This window comes from Oreochromis niloticus, linkage group LG7 (assembly GCF_001858045.2).
Source record: "Oreochromis niloticus isolate F11D_XX linkage group LG7, O_niloticus_UMD_NMBU, whole genome shotgun sequence".
Lineage (NCBI taxonomy): Eukaryota > Metazoa > Chordata > Actinopteri > Cichliformes > Cichlidae > Oreochromis > Oreochromis niloticus.
Window position 1 is genome coordinate 41,818,746 of NC_031972.2, and position 18,761 is coordinate 41,837,506.

The 18,761-nt window shown below is 39.4% G+C and overlaps 1 protein-coding gene across 3 annotated transcripts in view; it reads left to right on the forward strand.

Moving 5' to 3' along the window:
• The window catches only part of cep290 (centrosomal protein 290), a 44,526-nt gene extending 25,937 nt beyond the window's left edge, over positions 1 to 18,589 (forward strand). For all 3 annotated transcript variants that reach the window (XM_013273780.3, XM_005454174.4, XM_013273781.3), the window contains 21 exons: positions 57 to 164; positions 479 to 613; positions 719 to 988; positions 1,304 to 1,411; positions 1,717 to 1,916; positions 5,607 to 5,820; positions 6,281 to 6,418; positions 10,701 to 10,922; positions 11,396 to 11,518; positions 12,033 to 12,175; positions 12,339 to 12,494; positions 13,460 to 13,583; positions 15,069 to 15,203; positions 15,696 to 15,782; positions 15,922 to 16,086; positions 16,193 to 16,315; positions 16,468 to 16,637; positions 16,957 to 17,098; positions 17,690 to 17,763; positions 17,869 to 17,963; positions 18,124 to 18,589. In XM_013273780.3, the coding sequence (XP_013129234.1) occupies positions 57 to 164; positions 479 to 613; positions 719 to 988; positions 1,304 to 1,411; positions 1,717 to 1,916; positions 5,607 to 5,820; positions 6,281 to 6,418; positions 10,701 to 10,922; positions 11,396 to 11,518; positions 12,033 to 12,175; positions 12,339 to 12,494; positions 13,460 to 13,583; positions 15,069 to 15,203; positions 15,696 to 15,782; positions 15,922 to 16,086; positions 16,193 to 16,315; positions 16,468 to 16,637; positions 16,957 to 17,098; positions 17,690 to 17,763; positions 17,869 to 17,963; positions 18,124 to 18,368 (3,177 nt within the window). In that variant the 3' untranslated portion in view covers positions 18,369 to 18,589. The remainder of the gene's footprint in view (positions 1 to 56; positions 165 to 478; positions 614 to 718; positions 989 to 1,303; positions 1,412 to 1,716; positions 1,917 to 5,606; positions 5,821 to 6,280; positions 6,419 to 10,700; positions 10,923 to 11,395; positions 11,519 to 12,032; positions 12,176 to 12,338; positions 12,495 to 13,459; positions 13,584 to 15,068; positions 15,204 to 15,695; positions 15,783 to 15,921; positions 16,087 to 16,192; positions 16,316 to 16,467; positions 16,638 to 16,956; positions 17,099 to 17,689; positions 17,764 to 17,868; positions 17,964 to 18,123) is intronic.
• The last annotated feature ends 172 nt before the right edge of the window (positions 18,590 to 18,761 follow it).

Genomic DNA, 18,761 nt, shown 5'->3' on the forward strand with positions numbered 1-18,761 from the left:
TGGGCGCATAAGTGCTTCGGGGTAATGCAGAAATATCTTCTCATTACTGTATGAAGCTTCATGAAGAATGCCAGCTTGCATGGGATCAGCGAGAGGTGGAGATGGAGCGTCAGCTGGACTATTATGAGAAGCATCAGGATGAAATTCTGAGCAATGCTGAAAAGGTAAACCATTGTTTAACTGATAACAAATAAAACACTGAAAACAAAACCAGTCATCTCAGATGAATATTGGTGATCTTGACCTCATGGTAAAGGTCAGAGGTCAAGTTCTCTTAAAATCTTGTGTACCTGATAACTTGAAAGATGTCACCTAAGATTTTCAAATTGATACCATAAGTATATCTACTAGGAGGCTGAGGGGCAGCACTGGCAGTCCAGGATTGGTTTTTGATTATTTAATGTGGAATTTTACATGTAATTTGTTTTTTTAACATGCTATTGCAAAGGTAATTGCTCTTATCTTTGTGCATTTTAAGCTTGATGAAGGTAAAGGATGGCTACCAGACCCAAGTCTACCTCTCGCTCGTCAGTTGGAGTTTACCTTGGGGAAAATCAGAGAGCATGTCCGCACCATTTTGGAGACACAGGCCACGTGCAGAAGTTTGGAGAAGGCACAGTATTTTGTCCCTTTTCACATACTCTACAGTCCCTGTAAGTATATAGCAGTATTGTTTTTATGTATTATTGTTTAAATTTGTTCATTTGTACATATGCAGAAATTGAAAGAGAGGGAAGCAGCTCTGTGGAAGGCAGAACAGAACATTGTGTCAAGGGATAAAGTAATCAACGAGCTGCGTCTGCGACTCCCAGCTGCTGCCGACAGAGAACGGCTGCTAGCCAACCTTGCCAAACATGAAGAGGGGCAGTCAGACAGACAGTCTGCCCTCAAGCTGGCTCACCAGACCATCAAAGACCTGCAGGATCGACTTGACAAAAAAGAGGATATAATAAAGAAATACCAGAACCAGCTGGCTCAAGCTAGACAGGTACAGTGATATAAAGTGACTGTGCAGTGATTTTAAACACAGCAAGTCTCTGATGTTGATTTCTTTTCTATGGGCTGAGGAGAATCATTAGTGAATCAGTAACATTTTATCAGTGATTAATTGCAGTGTTGTAGAATCTTCAACAGGTGAAAAAATTAACATGGCAGATCTTAAACAGTAAATATCACTGGTTAACTCTACACATGAAACATTTCAGTTATTTACTTCATTTTAAGCACCATCACAACAGTTTAAAAATGATTTCTTGTTTTAACCATTTATTTGTTTCATTGTCCTCAATGGTGTTGATACCAGGACCAAGAGGAACTGATAAAGAGACATCAGGAGGAGATGAAGATGTTGCACGAGAAGCTGGACTTGCATACAGACACCTCGCTGGATCGCTTTAGACAAACAGCGATGGTACTGGTGAAAGTGTGGCCTTGTTTCACAACTTTTTTGTTCTGTTTTTGTAGATTTTGATTTTTTATGTAGGGCTCACAAGAACATTAGACCATTGTAGACCAGAGAGGGCATTCAGATTCATTTCCTGAAGCGTATTTCCACAAATAACTGGATGTATTTTACACCAATTTTCCCAAAGTAACAAAAGATAATCAACAAAGAATGTGCTGTATTTGTATAAAGAAAGACCAGCAGAGAAAAACATATATCTGAGGGGCTTTGAGCTTTTAAGGCTTCTGTTTTAATTCTCTCTCTCTGTCCAGGAGTTGATGAAAAAGCCCACCTTAAGGGTGCCGACCTCCAAACACCTGGAGCGTCTGGCTGAGCTAGAGCAAACAGTGGCCGAGCAAGAAATTTCACTTTGCTCTCTCACCGAGAAGCTGAAAGTGACCACTGCAGAGCTGGACCGACTGAGGGTTACCATGGAAACGGAGGCTAAGAGACACACTGACGAGACGTCAAAGTGATTATCATTTTTAGTTTTTCTAATGTGTGTTTATTTCTGTTTTTTAACCCAGTGTTTGCCACTAAAAGTTACATTAAAGCAGCATCGGAATACTTAATGTTTCCTTAATGTAGTCCGTAAAGTAAATATTTAAGTACTTCATGGATGTAACTACCCATATTGGTTGCCAGTTTGTTAGGGAAGTCCCATGTGAAGGTGCAAGCTGTGCATTTTTGCTGTCATTATCTTGGTTCACTGCGCATTCAAATAATAGCACCTTGTGCAAGCAGAGCCGTTTTATCCTTCTTAATTACTTTAATGGGAAACATAATTTATAAAATAAATATCCCTTTCTATTCAGTGCAGCTTAAATTTATCAATTAAGACCATAAATGCAGAAGGAAAGTGTTTACTGAAGTCATTTATCCAGGAAGCTGAAGGATGTTTTAGACTTCTGTGCAATCAGACTTTTTCTGCAGCCAGAAGAATGACAGGCTGGTGGCCATTCCAAAGAACACAGCTGTAAGACAAGTCTACATTAGCTTCACTATACAGGCATAGCATTACAAGCACTGATTATCCCTTCTTCATGGCACCTTTTAGTGGGTGATATGTATTAGGGAGCAAGTGAACATTTTGTCTGTAAAGTTAATTTGTTAGAAGCAGGAAAAATGGGCAAGCATAAGGATTTGAGTTGTGTTGGCTAGACGACTGGGTCAGAGTAAAACTGCAGCACTTGTAGGGTGTTACCGGACTGCAGTGGTCTTGTATTTGCTTTCTATCTATAAAGAAAGTGGTCCAAAAAAAGAACAGCGGTGAACCAGCAACAGGGTCATGGACGCTAAGGGTCACTGATGCACGTGGGGAGTGAAGGCTGGCCTGTGTGGTCCAACAGACAAGCTACTGTAGCTCACAGGGAGCACAACAACAAGTTTGAGGTGTTGACGTGGCCTCTAAATTCTCCAGTTCTCATCTGTGGGATGTGCTGGACAAACAAGTCCGATCCATGGAGGCCTCACCTCACAACTAATAGGACTTAAATGATCTGTTGCTAACATCGCGGTGCTAGGTACAACAACACACCTTCAGGGCTCTAGTGGAGTCCATGCCTCAAGGGTCAGGGCTGTTTTGGCAGCATAAGGGTGACCAACAGTGCTGTGGACATGGGTTCATTTTAATGGTTTCATTCATAACTAGCCAAGAAAATCAGCATTGCCAGAATTCACTCGAGTGTACCCATACTTACTCAAAACACTCAATTTACTGAAGAAGGACAGCATCAGTGTTGTGACTGAAAGGGTTTGGCTGACTTAGAGCATATCTATTTGAAAGAGTTTCTCTTTCAGAGAGCAAGACGTTGGAAGGAGGGTGCTTGAATTAATTATGTAAATTTGATTTGCACTACACAGTTTAATGGAAATTGCACCAAATTTAATGCTAAAAAACATGTTATACTGTGTCTGATGTGGTTGTGATGCCTTAGACTCTATCAGAGTGATGGCTCAAAGCAGTGACCATGCCAGTGTCTTGTAACACATTGAGTCCTCATTCTGCGTGTTTAAAGTTGAGCCTCACATGTTTCCACCTCTCAGTAATGCTGGTATTTTGATGAAAAAGTGCAGAACTTAATTCTGTTACTGAGTTACTTTTTATAGTGAGCTGTTGTGTCTGCACTGTTTTAGATGTTCAGTCACATTTTTACAGAATAAAAACGTCTCGTGCTGCGTGTGTCTCGTGCGCGCACATGATAAAGTAGCTTGAAACACTGCTCTCCTCTGGGTAAATCAAGTCAGATTGATACAGAGAGCAGCTGTCCACACAAGAACTTCTAACAAAAGAGTATGCTTTTACGTCAAAAACATACTCCTCCCATTTCAGCTGCCTCTCACTGATCTGAATGTCCATGCTGTTTCCAGAGCGAGCATAAAACCTTTGCTTTCACAGTCACACTAGTCACACGGCTCATCTTTGACCCTCTAATTTTTGTAGCACGTTGGTCATTAATGAAATGAACTGTCTGCATGGTTGCTTATAAGTCAGCCCAGTGTTAGATCACCTGCTAACCTTTGGTCCCCCATTGCTGCACTTTTGCAGTTGTGGCATCATTAAGTAAGAGCAGGTTTCTTGAGTGTATGTGCTGTGGAATTCGAAACCAAAAAATACATTAACGATAGTCTTAGGAGCTTGGAAAGAAAAGCATCTGGACTTCTTTAAGTTTAAACTTAAAGAAGTCCAGACGCTTTTCTTTCCAATCTCCTTAGACTATGATGACCTGGATGACTGAGAACCTTCACAGACACACATTTCTTAAACAGAGGTGGTGAGATGCACAAATTATTGTGTAAATGATATCACTGCGGCATTCTTCAAAGCAGTAATATGCTTTAGTGAAACGAGTAGCTCACAGTTGTGAAGAAATATAAGCACAGCCTTAATCTTGCGTGGGCCTCTTCAATAATGCAGCTGCAGTTAAGACTCGTGAGGTGATGATGCAAATATCTGGAGGCTGCGGCGGTATTGAATAGAACTGTGTTATATTTTATAAGTATTTAAGCCAGGGGTGTGTCCACACAAAGATGCAACTTTTCTAGACTTTTGTTCTCAAAAGGCCGTTAACACTACAAGCTTTAGCCATTTGCTCACATGTTCATACAGCTCTTATTGTAGACATTTGACATTTTCCTTATCACACTCACATACCAATAGAAGCTTTGTTTTGGGATTCAGAATATTGCCCAAGGACACTTTGAAAATGCACACTGGATTAGCCAGGGATCGAACAACAGACCTTCTGATTAATGGGCAACCCACTTTGTGATGTTTGATTCAACTTGCTATCTGTAAAAATTAAAAAGAACATCTATGCTCGTGTCAGCCTCTGAGTTATCGACATTGGATATTTCAATATTATTTAAAGTCATTGAGTTAGAAGATTTTAAAAAAAGAGTAGAGTTTTGTTTTTTTTTTTAAGGATATGAGGTGTGAGACTACGCCCTAGCGCTGACATTAGACCCTGTTACCCCTTGATATGCTGCTATGTTGCTTTTCACACAATTGATGCAATGGCTGAGATCACTATAAGCCTGGGATCAGAGCTGCATTAGTGCCAGACAGATTCTTTCCTTAGTTTACAAAGCATCATTCCACAGCTCCATTGTCCTGATCTATCAGGCTAAAATACTAACGCCTACACAGTTTAGATCACTGGCGTTAGTTCATATCAAGATGGCAAGTCTTACTGACCACCTTAAGTACTTTAGAGTACAAGCCACATTTAACTACAAAGTCTGTAACCTTTGGCACTTTGTCTGTCTTTTATACATGGGAAATTTAGAATCACCAGTTAACATAGCATGCATGTGTTTGAAGTGTGGAAGGAAGCTGGATTACTCAGAGGAAACCCAAACCAGTCACCAGGAGAACATCCAAAAACAGAAAGGCCCCACTTGTGGTTCAAACCAGTAATTTTCTAACTTTCTGGCTGTGAAGTAACAATGCTAACTACTGCCCAGAGGGGAAAAAATGTTGCTTTCAATAGTGCAATATTTTTTTTTAAAAACTCATAACTAAATCCCTTTAATGCCACAGACACATGTTGATCACATTTTTTTTTAAGTCATTATTCTCAAACTGAGGCAAAGTAATCCCGAAAGTATGCAAAGCTAACAGATTTCTTGTCTTAAAACTGATATGGGGGATTTGTTGCAGGCTGGAGGAATATCATGTCAGCCAGGTGAAAGCTCTGACTGCGGAGAATGAGGATCAGAGGAGCCAGATGGCCCAGATGGAGAAGGAGATGAATGATCTTCGAGCTGAACTGGAGGCCCAGAAGGAGGCTAATGTCCGCTCCCCCAGTAACTCCATGAAAAATCTAGTGGAACAACAGAAGGCACAGCTCACCCAGAAAGACAAACAGCTAAAGGTTGTTGTTTTTTCCCCCCAGTTTTTCTTTGAAAGTCGTGCACACGTGTAAAGTGATTGGCACTCAGAATAGTTTCAGCGTACTGAGAAAATGCTTTCCACTCATAGTTGGTATTTTCCCTTCGTACCGCAAGTCCTTCCTACTCCAAATTTGTGAAATAAATCTTGACTGTCTTCTCTCTGCGCTGGCGGTGTGATGGAGTGGAAGCCTCACCTGAATATTTAGAGTTCACCCAGTATAATGATTTTGTGACTAAATGATTTGGATATCTGTTTCAGCTTTATTACAGCTGCAGAAAGTCTTTTAAATGATGCATTTATAATTACACCACACACATTGTAAAGTCAGATGTTTTTGATTGCGTCAATGTCAGTTTTGCAGTTTGCTTACCAAAATTATGTGTATGGTAGAGGGGAAAGAATCTGTTAATAGATGCTGACGTATTGTGTGTATTTTAAAGGCTCTCAGTAAGGTTCTGTTGAACCTGCGTGCGGAAATGACGTCTGCTGCAGAACAGCAAGTTATAGCAAGTGCTGCACAGAAAGAGGAGAGTCTGAATGTCCAGATGCTGATTGACAGACAAACCAAAGACCTGAAGGTAAGAGCCCACAGTCATCAGAATGTTTTTTTTTTTGTTTTTTTGTTTTGTGTGGGGTGTCTGTGTGTGTGTGTATGTTGTATTTCATCAGCTGTTGAACTAGTTATTCAACACCACAAATAATGATTTACTGTTGGTTCTATACTTGCCAAAAACCTGCTTCTAGTTTGTAATGTTTTACAATGTTGTTCTGAGAAGAGTTGGTACGCTGTTTAAAAGTGAAAAAAAAACCCCAGAATGCATGGATATGTAATTTATTTCAACACCATATTAAAATGAAAATAGTACAAAGACCATAAATCAAGTACTACCAAGACTTTTTTATTGTTCCTAGAAAATTAAATGCTCACTTTGAATATGAGTCCAGAAGGTTACAAAAAGAAGAAGTTAAATTGGCCACAACAGATGGTAAAACAAACAATGAAACAAGCTTTCTGTTGTTTGAGGCTGTGTTTCATAAGTAAAAAAGAAAAGAATCTGAGGATTTTGTCAAGCATGGCAAATAATATTAGAAAAGTTTGAGAATCTGGAGAAATCTTAAGAAACTGGTTATTAAAAGAGTTTTTGCAATCTTCCGGCCTCATAGTGGAAACAAGAAACAGTTAGAGAATGCAAACCTCTGCCAAGGCAGCTCACTCTCTGTGCAGAATTTACTTTTGAGGGAATATTTTTAAAGGTAAGTTTGTAGTGTAGTATAAATCAGACAGGGCAGCATGACAGATGTTTACTTTGATTATGACAAATGTTTACTTTGATTATTCAGAATCTCCATATATCATTCTTATATGCCTTTATGTTGTCAATGCAAATAATAGAACCAAGAAATATAGTTTTAAATAGCTCTATATAACATTATCAGTTTGACCAACAGATCTGTCGATTGACCTTGACGGAGAGGTCAAATGTGCCATATTTTAAATATTTATATGATGCTTTTATGTGTTGACAATACACACCACATTTGTAAAATTCACAGTTTTATTATGTTATAAGGCTTTTTTTGTCAATATTTGACCAATAAATCATTAAGTGGACCTTGAACACTGGTGGATGTAAGGCAAATTTTAATGGATTGTTAACATTACCCCACTCTACACCCTACATAGCCATTGTGTTTACCAACAAACAGAATAACATGCTACCATAACAATACTACCAAAAATATAACCTCCTTGGTGGAAGTAATCACAGCATGGGCTCAGGAACACTTTTGTAAACCAGTGTTAATGATCAAAGTTTGTTGCTGCATCTGCAAATTAGTCTCAAAGCAATACTATGCAAAGAAAGATATACTATATTACCAAAGGTATTCACTCACCCATCCAGATCATTGAATTCGGGTGTTCCAATCACTTTCATGGCCACAGGTGTATAACATCAAGCATCTAGGCATGCAAACTTGTGGCCTTCAGATTAGCAAAGAACAGCGTGCACCTTCATGGAATTTGTTTCCATGGCTGAGCAGCTGAATCCAAGCCTTATCTCACTGAGCACAATGTGTAAAGCATCAGATGCAGTGATGTAACGCATGCTGCCACTCGACTCTAGAGCAGTGGAGACATGTTATCTGGACTGATAAATCACATGTCTCCTTCTGGCAATCTGATGGACAAGTCTGGGTTTGTGGTGTGGGGTTGTTTTTCAGACGTTGGGCTCAGCCCCTTTGTTCCAGTGAAAGGAACTCTTAATACTTCATCTCCAAAAATTGAATCTGTTCATCTGGACGTAGCGTTTTGTGGGAGAAACGGGTCTCTGTGGCTTTTAAACCCCAAAATACGCTGCGCCAAAAACTGGTCCACCCCAAGGATCGGGTCCCCCGACACAAACAGAGTAACATAGTGTACGCTGTTAAGTGCCAGGAGGATTGCCAGGATTTATACATCGGGGAAACCAAACAACTTCTAGCGAAGCGGATGGCACAACACAGAAGAGCTACCTCATCAGGCCAGGACTCTGCAGTTTATTTACACCTACAGGCCAGTGGACACTCTTTCAACGATGAGGATGTACACATCCTGGACAGGGAAGAACGCTGGTTTGAGCGCGGAGTCAAGGAGGCCATTTACGTGAAAAGGGAAAGACCATCTCTGAATCGAGGAGGGGGCCTAAGGGTACATCTTTCGCCATCTTACAATGCTGTGATTGCAGCCATTCCCCAACTCTCTGTGAATGGTACTCATGGCCATTGATCAGTGTTCTTTGATCAGTGGGTTTTGGTCAGTGATTGTTGATCAATGGTCATGGGAATTTGCATAATTATGATTAAGGAACTGACCTCACAGCCCATTGTTCCTTCAGTGGGCTGGTTTCAGTCATTATGCAAATGTACTGTTTATAAGGTTTGGGGAAACCTGCAGTCAGCTGAGACTGAAGAAGTCACTTGGATGAGTGACGAAACGTTTCTCCCACAAAACGCTACGTCCAGATGAACAGATTCAATTTTTGGAGATTTACTTTCCTGGATGATTGAGAATGCATCAAGACGTCTTAATACTTCAGCAAAACATTTTGGACAATTTCATGCACCCAATTTTGTGGGAACATTCTGGGGACGGTCCCTTCCTGTTCTAACATGACTGCACAGGGCACAAAACAAGGTCCATAAAGGCATGAATGAGTGAGTTTGGTGTGGAAGAACTTGACTGTCCTGCACAGAGTCCTGACCTCAACCTGACAGAACATCTTTGGGATTAATTAGAGTGGAGACTGTGAGCCAGGCCTTCTCGTCCAACATCAGAAATGCATTTCTGGAAGAAAGGTCAAAAATTCTCATAAAAACACTCCTAAACTTTGTGGAAAGCCTTCCTAGAAGAGTCGAAGCTGTTATAACTGTATTGTGTGGGAGGACATCATATTAAACTCTATGGATCAAGAATGAGATGCCACTCAAGTTCATGTGTACGAAGGCAGACAAGCAAATAATTTTTAATAGTGTATATAAACAACATCCTAGACTGCCTTCACCTTTTCTGAGCCTGAGCTCATTGAAGATGGACTGGGGAAGAAAGGAAACTGTCCTGCACCCTGACCAATCAAATGGTTTCTGGAAATAATTGGATGTCAAGTACTCTGGCCTTTTTAGGGAGAACTTTGTCAAGACAAAGCCAAAGCAGATTCTGCGTGTATTACAACAGCATCTCTTTCTGGTCTTTACTTTCCAGACTTGTAACCCATCAACAACATTTAGTACTGTATGAAACATTATCAAGCAGACATGGAAAAACAATTTGCTTTCAGAGCTACAATAACCAGATACCAGACAGTGGAAACTATGTCCCTGCTCCAACCTTTTTTTAAAACATGCTGGGCTAAAAAAAAACCCCTGTCAATTTCATATTTAATATTTGGTCCTGGTTGTATTTTTAAATGGTATAGATTTGTAGATGATCTCAAAATCACTGCATTCTGATTTATTTGCATTTTTTATCATTCACTCAGTTTTAGGAGCCAGGCTTATACAGTCACAACCTGATGTTTTTGAATAGTAACTAACCAAAGATCAAATTGGTGAACAAGCTGCTTGCACTGGGCTTGTTGCATAAACAGCATGTTTGACATCTGGCTAGCCTCAACCAACCCTTCCTCCCATCATTAATTACCATTAGCATCCTCATGGGAGGCTCGGAGTGATTTATAAAGCTGGTAGATAGAAAAAAGTTATCATGATTTAGTTCAACTGATTAAGGAAAAAAAACATTACAGGCACTTAGTCTGTGTGCCGTGGCACGAAAGTAATGAATACAGTGCAAAGTTTTTATAGCACATAAATTTAAATGATCTACATGTTTTGCAGTGCTGCTATTCATAATTCTATTTGTTTAGGCAAATGCAGCCGTTTTTCCATACTGGTAGTTATTTACACTTAAAGAACAGTGTGTGTGATTGACACAGTATTTGTGGTATTAAAGTAAACTTCACCCAGCACAACACTGTGAAACCTTTATGTGTTTTAGTCAAAGGAGCTTGGAAAGAAAAGCGTCTCTGAAGAAGCTTCTCGGATGAGAGGTGAAACGTCTTCAAGCAACTTAAAGAAGTCCAGACGCTTTTCTTTCCAAGCTCCTTCGACTACGATGACCTGGATGACTGAGAACCTTCACAGACTTTGTGTTTTAATTGATTTGAGGCAAAATGTTACTCTATAGAACAAAAGAAAACTCTGATTTTGGCCACACAGAAAATGGATTACTATCGCGTCTTTTATGGTTGCCATTTCTCATCATGAAATAATATCAGACTTTTTTGAATCGGATAAGATTTAAAATGTCTTTTTCTTTTCCCAAAGGTGCGAATGCAAGAAATTAGTGAAGAACTTCAAGCGGCAAAAGAGTCTGCCAAATCAGCCAGAAGCCGCGAGAGCTCCTTGAAAGAGGAAGTGGACAGGCTGAACCAAGACATCCAGAAAGCTCAGAAAACCCAAAGACGTCTGCAAGCTGAGAAGGAGGCGCAAGAACAAGAAATCGAGGAACTCAAGCAGCAAATCAAAAGGCTCACCAGTGCTCTTCAAGTTAGTGCCTCCAGAAAGTGCGAAATCACAAACCACACCAGGGATTCCTGAGGAATCATACAGCTTGCTTTGAGCCGCTGCTTGTTGTTGTTAAGCTACGTGTTACATTGGAACCTCATGCTGACGAGCGACCACATGCTTTTGTTTAGGCGTCAGACCTTGCAGGTGATAAAACACGAGATGAGAGACATCCAAACCCTGTCGTGCTTATCTGTGGCAAAAAACTGAAGCATGCATCAAGAATGGAATCTCACATGTCACAAGCTCATATATCAGAACTGATTTAATTCTTGTGGATCAGTACCATGTAGGAGTTATTTTTTTGTAAGTTAAGTTTCAGGTTTATCTCAGGAGTTGGGCTATAATTTATATATTAACCAAAACTCCCCACTGTGACCCTAACCTAAACAGAAAACTTTCCAGCTCCATCTATGTACCTGTCTGAGAAAAGGTGCTTTCGTGTTTGTTTTTAGAGCCAACGAGAAGCAGATGGAAAGCGACCAACTATTGAGAATCTGCAGAAGAAGATCTGGAGATTGGAGTCTGACTTGGAGAAAAGAGCTGAAATAAAACACGTCAAAGACGATCACGGAAAGGTATGAACATCAATTCAGTCGGCATCAAATATTTTGGACCCTGTTTTCAAGGTGGTGCAGTGACCGGGGCCAAATAGTACAGCGATATTTTGCTCTTTTCCTGGCTATGCACATCGTGGAAAAGAGGCACATATTACAGGAGATGAGAGTCACTTGAAACTGAGTCAGTACAGTCGTTGGTGTTTTTTCTTTCTTTTTTTAGTGCAAAGTAACATCAGTTTGCAACCAGCCCTGTTATTTTAATCAATAAGCAGAACAAGATAGGTGGAAGAAAGCATTTGTTCATAAGGGCTGCACTGATCTCTGAAGGAACATCAGTGACTTTGACCAAATCTGCTGCCCAAAGTTGCCGTTTGTCATTTGAAAACCTTCCCTTGCGAATGTGTTTAATCTCAGTGGCTCTCCGATGGCCTTTTGGGACACGAGTGAAAAGGACTCTTGTTTTCTGCAGCCTTTTAATATATTATTAATATTTATATGTTGTACATGTAGTGATTTGATACATTTTGGACAGACTAAAGAAGAAATTGTGCGATGGGAGGAGGGCAAGAAATGGCAGGCCAAGATGGAGAAGGTCAAAAATTCACTGAAGGAGAAGGAACGAGAGAATGAATCCCTCTCAAAACAGCTCAGCACTCTTAAAGACCTCTATGCCAGGTTAGTTTGGACATGACACAAACAGCCTTCGTTGACTTACTTCTCTTCGTGTTTTCTGTCTAAAACCCAGAGGCACTTGTGTGGATGTAGAAGACGTTAGTGTGTCAGTGGAACTGTCACTTAATTCGTTTTATTTGCTGCTTGTGTCTTTTTGCATTTATAGGCTGGAGCAAGAGAAGAGTGCGCTGCAGAAAAAGCTGAAGGCTCGAGGGGTCACTGCTGATCAGGTGGTGGGGGTGCGGTCCACTGAAATGGAGAAGGAGATGGAGGAGCTGAAGAAGAAGAACTCAGACCTGGAGACAGAGATTCTCACTATAAAGTATTCAAATGTCCTAACGTGTAGATTGCATTTAGGCGGGCACGTTGATAGTTTTCTAGGCTTCGGCTTCATCTCTTTCTCTTCTTGATGGAGAGTAGGCCATTCTTGGAACATGCTAACTTTACGAAACAATAAAAGAATCTGAATCACATACACAAAATTCAATATTATGTGTAGTGTGCCGTTAAATTACATATACACAAAAGAGGCAGTAAACATTAACTAATTGGAAAATAAAAACTCACAATGAATTGTTTTAGTAATAAATACGCAGTAATAAACATAATAATATAATAAAACTAATCACAAACAAACACTAAATATTGACCAAAATACCAGTGCATTAGTTATGAAAAAACATGCTTACAGTAATCATATTCAGATCTCAAAACTGCAGCTGGATGTCGTAAAGTTAACCACAAATACACTCTTTTAATTAAAAAAATATCCAGGATTAATACGGCAAACTTAAATCAAGTTAATGTGTGCATGGATACATAAAGATGATGTCACTCGAGCACTGATGTCCTTGCCTTTGCCTGTGACACTATACGTTTCAGTGCTTGTAAACTGTTGGTAATTATAGATTCTGTCTGATAGAGCAGCTTTACATAGTCCAAACCTCCCTGCAGCTGTCAGACTGTACAATCAGAACTGCTCCCAACAATCATAGATGTTTACATCTGCGCTGTAACTGCAATAAGTTAATCAACCGATTCGCACTACAACCTGGTTTGCCTCTTATCTGTAGTTATTTATATTTAATTTAATAACTGTACAGTACTCTGTTTATAGTAACCATTGTCCATTGTAAATATGTAAGAAAAAACTGTGTATGTTTCTGTTCTGTGTCCTGTGTACTGTTTGTTTGTATATGTGTCTTTCTGGCTGCTGTTACAACCAAATTTCCCCTTGTGGGACAATTAAAGGATTATTCTATTCTTGTTTTCTTACTCAATGTACAGACAGCAACAGGCTTTACCGCGTGACGGTGCCATTGAGGATATGATGCTGAGAAACCGCTTCCTGGAGGAGAGACTCCGTTCCTTAGAGAGCCAGGTTATCAAAGAATCACCATCAAGACCTTCTGTAAGTATTTATTTGACTCTGAGATCAACAAATAAGATACATGTAAGAATTTCATCAAGCAAAAGGGCAGCTTCCAACTTTGAAATATGGAAATTTGCTGGTTTTACTCATTTTATGTCATTTTAAATTCATTATTCTTAACTAACTTAACATGGGATTTAATGTTAAGGCCATTATTTTGTCAATTAATTTCTTTGGTTGCTATTCATAAGGGCATGGGTGTACAAGGAAAACATCTGTATATATGTTAGTGTCATTTGCAGCTCTAATTGGAAGACACAGATATTTTTTACTCTTATTTATGAGTATGGACCTTAAGCAGAAGCTGAGGTTTGCCTTTTACTTTTCAAAAATAACATAATGAAAGGGGGGTTTTGTTAAAATTTATTTCATTTCTGCATTCACCCTTTTTTTACGTCCAGTTTTCTCAATACACATCTTTCATTTAACTGTGTTTGTCCATGAAGGGAAAAAGCATGTCTTCTCAGACTCTAAGAGAGATTCGCTCTGCTACTTTTGATGTGGACGATGGATCATGTGAAGGGCATGCGGGTTCCTGTCCTGTTGAATCCTGCAGAAGCCTTCTCAGCACTGAAACTGCTGAAGATGCCTTTGACCAACAGAGGGAGCCAAAGCAGACTTGGGTGAACAGAGAAACTCAGACCAGCTGTGCAGAAGCAGATGATGTTCACACTAAACAAGCGCAACCAAGCTCTGAAGCTCCAGGCGATCTCGAACCAGATGTGACCAGAGAAGTAGATCTTAGAACTGATAATGCTGAAGATGATGAGAAACAAACCGAAGGTGACATTTTAGAAGGCACAGAAGAAATTCATTGTGGCTCCAAAGTTCATACACCTGAAGACAAGGAAGAAGAACAGGCAAGAAAGGAAAGTGAGCCTGATGAACTGTCAGGAAGACCAGGATCAGTTATATCACCCCCTCCAGCAGAGACAGTTACAGATGATGAAATGAGTGAAGCGCCAAATAAAGAGGCTGTTGGCGACCAAGACGATCAAAATACAGATGATAATGATTATGATGTGGGAATCGCATCAGAGAAGCCACAGCAGGTGGACGAATGGGTTACACAGAAAGATGACACAACAAAGAATGCAAGTGTGGAAAATCCATTACATGAAGATGAGGACCCCAGCTCTATTCATAGCAAACATTTCATCAGGAACAAGATGGATCATGGAGTAAAAAAACGTGAAGGCAAATCTGTGAGCTGTCGAAAGGTATCTGAAGGCTTCTGTAGTCACCCTGCTGGAGTGGTAGTGCTGTGATAGCATTAGACATGGAAGAGCAAAAATTGCGCCGTGACTTGCTTTTTAGTGTGCCGTTGTTTCCTTCCCTCACACAGTCTATCATGGACTCGATGTTCCCAGTGGTTTCTGCACTCCCTTTGCAATATTTTGTTTCAGTTTAATTTGATAACCTTTATTTCCACCTGGTTCACTCTGTGCCCTTGCTATCCTCTAGACTTCAGGACGAGGCACCAATACTCCATCAGAGAGAGAGCAGGACCTCCAAAAAGAAAACCTCAAGCTGGCCTCTGAGAACCTGGAGCTGCGCTTTCAGCTGGAGCAGACCAACAAAGACCTGCCAAGGCTCAAGGTAGACATTACCCAATTAGACTGAGGTAGCTGATCAGTGCAACACGAGGGCTATGGATATATGAAAACATACATACATCCATAATATATATATATATATATATTTTTTAATAAATGTTACAAGCTGCAGATCTGGGAGAGCCAGTTTGGCAGAAAGCCCTGACTGTAAATATTTCCTGTGTGAGAACTATAATTTTAAAATATAAAGAAGACCATTGATGGCACCTGCAGAGTTTACCTCTTCATTAAACACATTTGCATTAATTCGCTTAAGAATCCTTTAATAATAGACCATTTACAAAAATACATAAAAATTATGAAAGTTTGCTTTATTAAAAAGTGACTTCATCTGTAGCATCATGTTGTTTTTCTTTCAGCACCACATTAAGAGGTTTAAAAGAATGGAGCAAATCTATTAAATTAATACTTTGATTTGGACAAACTGGAAGTAGTTTTTTTTTGCCAAAGGTGTTTTGTTTTTTCCCCCCTACAGAATCAAGTTGCGGACCTTAAGGAGATGTGCAACGCACTGAAAAAGGAAAAGACAGAGGCAGAAAAAAAGCTGGCTCATATACGTGGAGTACGTTTTTTTTTTCTTTGCCTACACGTGTAGGCATGTTAGACATGTTTAAAACAACTGAAAATAAATCTGTACACAGCTAACAAGAAAATGAACTAGTTCTGATGTAATACATGATTTGTTCTGTGATCCTCATCAGGGTGGTCACAGTGGTAAAACGGTGCCTGAGCTCGAGAAGACAATTGGATTGATGAAGAAGGTGGTGGAGAGGGTGCAGCGGGAAAATGAAACACTGAAGAAATCCAGCGCCACTGTGAATCAAGACAAAGTCACTGCCCTGGAGAAAGAAAATATTAAGCTAAAGGTTGCCAACGCGTGTCTCTCCTTACACGTCACAAACATTTTTTTGGAAAGGTTTATTTAGCATCTTTGTTCCGTGACTGCAGCTGACAGTAAGCGCTGTTTTCCAGGCTGACTTTGAAACGCTGAAGCGTGAGGCTGAAACTGATCTGAATTCCAAACTTGAATCCAAAACCAAAGGCCTGGAGAAAATAGTGATTGAAAATGAACGTCTTCGAAAGGAGATTAAAAGGGTAACTTCTTTTATGACTCGTTACAAGTTAGTTTTAAAGAAATTGAGTCGGGGCAGAATTAATTATTCCAAAAAAAAAAAAAAAAAAAAAAACCTATCAAAAAAATCTAAATGCTTGTTTTTGTCTCTTGGCTATGCGTGTCACTGTAAAAGGAAATGGAGGCTGCAGAAAGGCTGAGAGTGACCAAGACGACTCTAGAAGTGACAAATGAGAAGCTCGAGGCAGAGCTGGAAGACACCAAGCAAAGACTGAGGGAAGCTCTGTCCAGGCCCATCACAGAGGGGGTGGACACTAAGACCATGAAGTCATCTGTGGTAACCAGGTCAGCGAAACCTGTAGTCTTCCAGAAAAGGACACTTAAAAGTAATTTTTAAGTTTTAGGCTTGTGCAGCAGGTTAAATCAGCAGCGTGTGACTTAAATACACAATCATTATCATGGCCATGGAATTCAAACTCTGGTATGCTGCGAAATAGACTGTCGCTAACAGGCTTAGCATTATGCAAACTCTTTGGTAATAAAGGATGTTCATTTACGTCAGTCTCATGCTCAAGCTTTAATAAGACAATATTAACAAACAGCATGTTTATTTACTTTGGACACAATTTGAGATCTGATGGTCATTTGACTTCTATTTGTGCAGGATGTTTGAGAACAAGATGAAGGAGCTGGAGAAGGAACTCTCCCAAAAGACCGTCCGACTGTCTGAACTCAAACAACAGCTGAAAGAGATGACAGAGCGGGAGGAGAGAGCTCAGATAGCAATACGACAACTCGAGGATCAGGTGGCAAAAACTTTAAAACGTGTAGCCAGAATTTGTTCATTGTTGCTGTTATTTTAAGAGAGTGCTGAATCTAGCAGTCATGACAATCTTTGGTAAGCAGATACTGATCGGAAATGTCAGTTTTTCAAACTTTTTTGTTGTTTTTAATGCAGCAGCTTATGTTTATTTTGACAGCATTTTTTATTGTAGTTTTAGTCATATTTTGACAAAAACATAATTAAGTTTTAATAAATTCTTTTAGTTTTATTCGACTTCATGTCATAAGATTATAGTACACGAAATCTAAAGTCGATTCAGTGGAATAAAATGTAAAGTGTAAAAGTTTGTGTTTCTAGAGTTGCTCCACAGTTTATAACGCGTCTTATTTTCCTTGACATCAAATGCAAAATGAGTTGACATTTTCTGTGGACATTTTGTTGTGTTTTCAAGAGAAGCTTTAGTTTTTAGTTAGTTAGTTATCATCCTGTTTTTTTTTTCTCTGGAAAAAAAGAGATGACAAAATCTGTGATGTAACACGGTTATGTCTGGGACAAAAAGTTTTGTCTTTTTAGGTGCTGTATTTGATTGATGCTATCAGTTTGTCATTCTTAGGCTGACGTGTTCAAAACTTTTCCTGCTGCTGGAAAAGGTGATGCGGGACGCAGCAAGGCCTTCCCGGAAAGAAGGTACATTAAATTTCGCATGGAAATGATTTTTTTTTCTTTCTTAGTCTGAAACATTCAACTTTACATTTTGCTTTTGAATAAACTCTACATGTCACGTACGTGAAGACTGGCCAACACTCAGCTGGAAAAAGAGAATGAAGAACTGAAACGAAAGATGCAAGAATACAGTGAGCGATACGGCGAGACGACATCTAAACTAGGCGAGTCTTCCAGCTACGCTATTGTTTTGTCAGCGTGAATCTGAGGGAGGTTGGGATTTTTTTTTTTAAATATGTGCTGTCTTAACAAACACCTTGATAGGTATGAGGTACAGTACCGTCTAAAGAAGAATCGTGATGGTTTCTCTTCTTGTGTCCATAGATTATGGGAAACTCAAAAAACTTCTGCAGGCAGCTGAAACTGAAAAAACCGAACTTCAAGCTGAGGTCACGAAGCTGAAAAAAGAACTGGAGAACTTTGACCCAGCATTTTTTGATGAAATCGAAGACCTGAAATATAACTACAACTTAGAGGTGAAGAAGAATGTTCTGTTGGAGGAGCAGCTGAAAAAAGTGTGTCAACAATTTGGGGTAAAGGCAGAAGTGCCCAGTGTGTCTATCACTTAATGTGGGGTATGTAAGTCATGCTTTTACAGTCACATTCCTTGGAGATTTTGAGGAAGGAGTTTCCTTTTAACAATGAAATGACACAATATTTTTGTGTTAATATGTGAATACTAACTTATTGTGAAAATGTAAATTTGTACGTAACATTAAAGTTTTTTTTCTGTGTACTGTCAGTCACTTTTGTATTCTGTCAAATAAAAATTTGTTGAATAAAATTTTAATATTTATTCCTTCATACATTTATTCTTCACTTAGCAACAGATGAGTTGTAGGATACAGTATATATAAATTGGTCATTTTAACTTAACTTGCTAAAAAAATGCCAAGTTGGTCAGTTATTTTTACATTAAAGCTGTACACATCTCTGCAAAACCATCTTAAGTTTTGATTCAC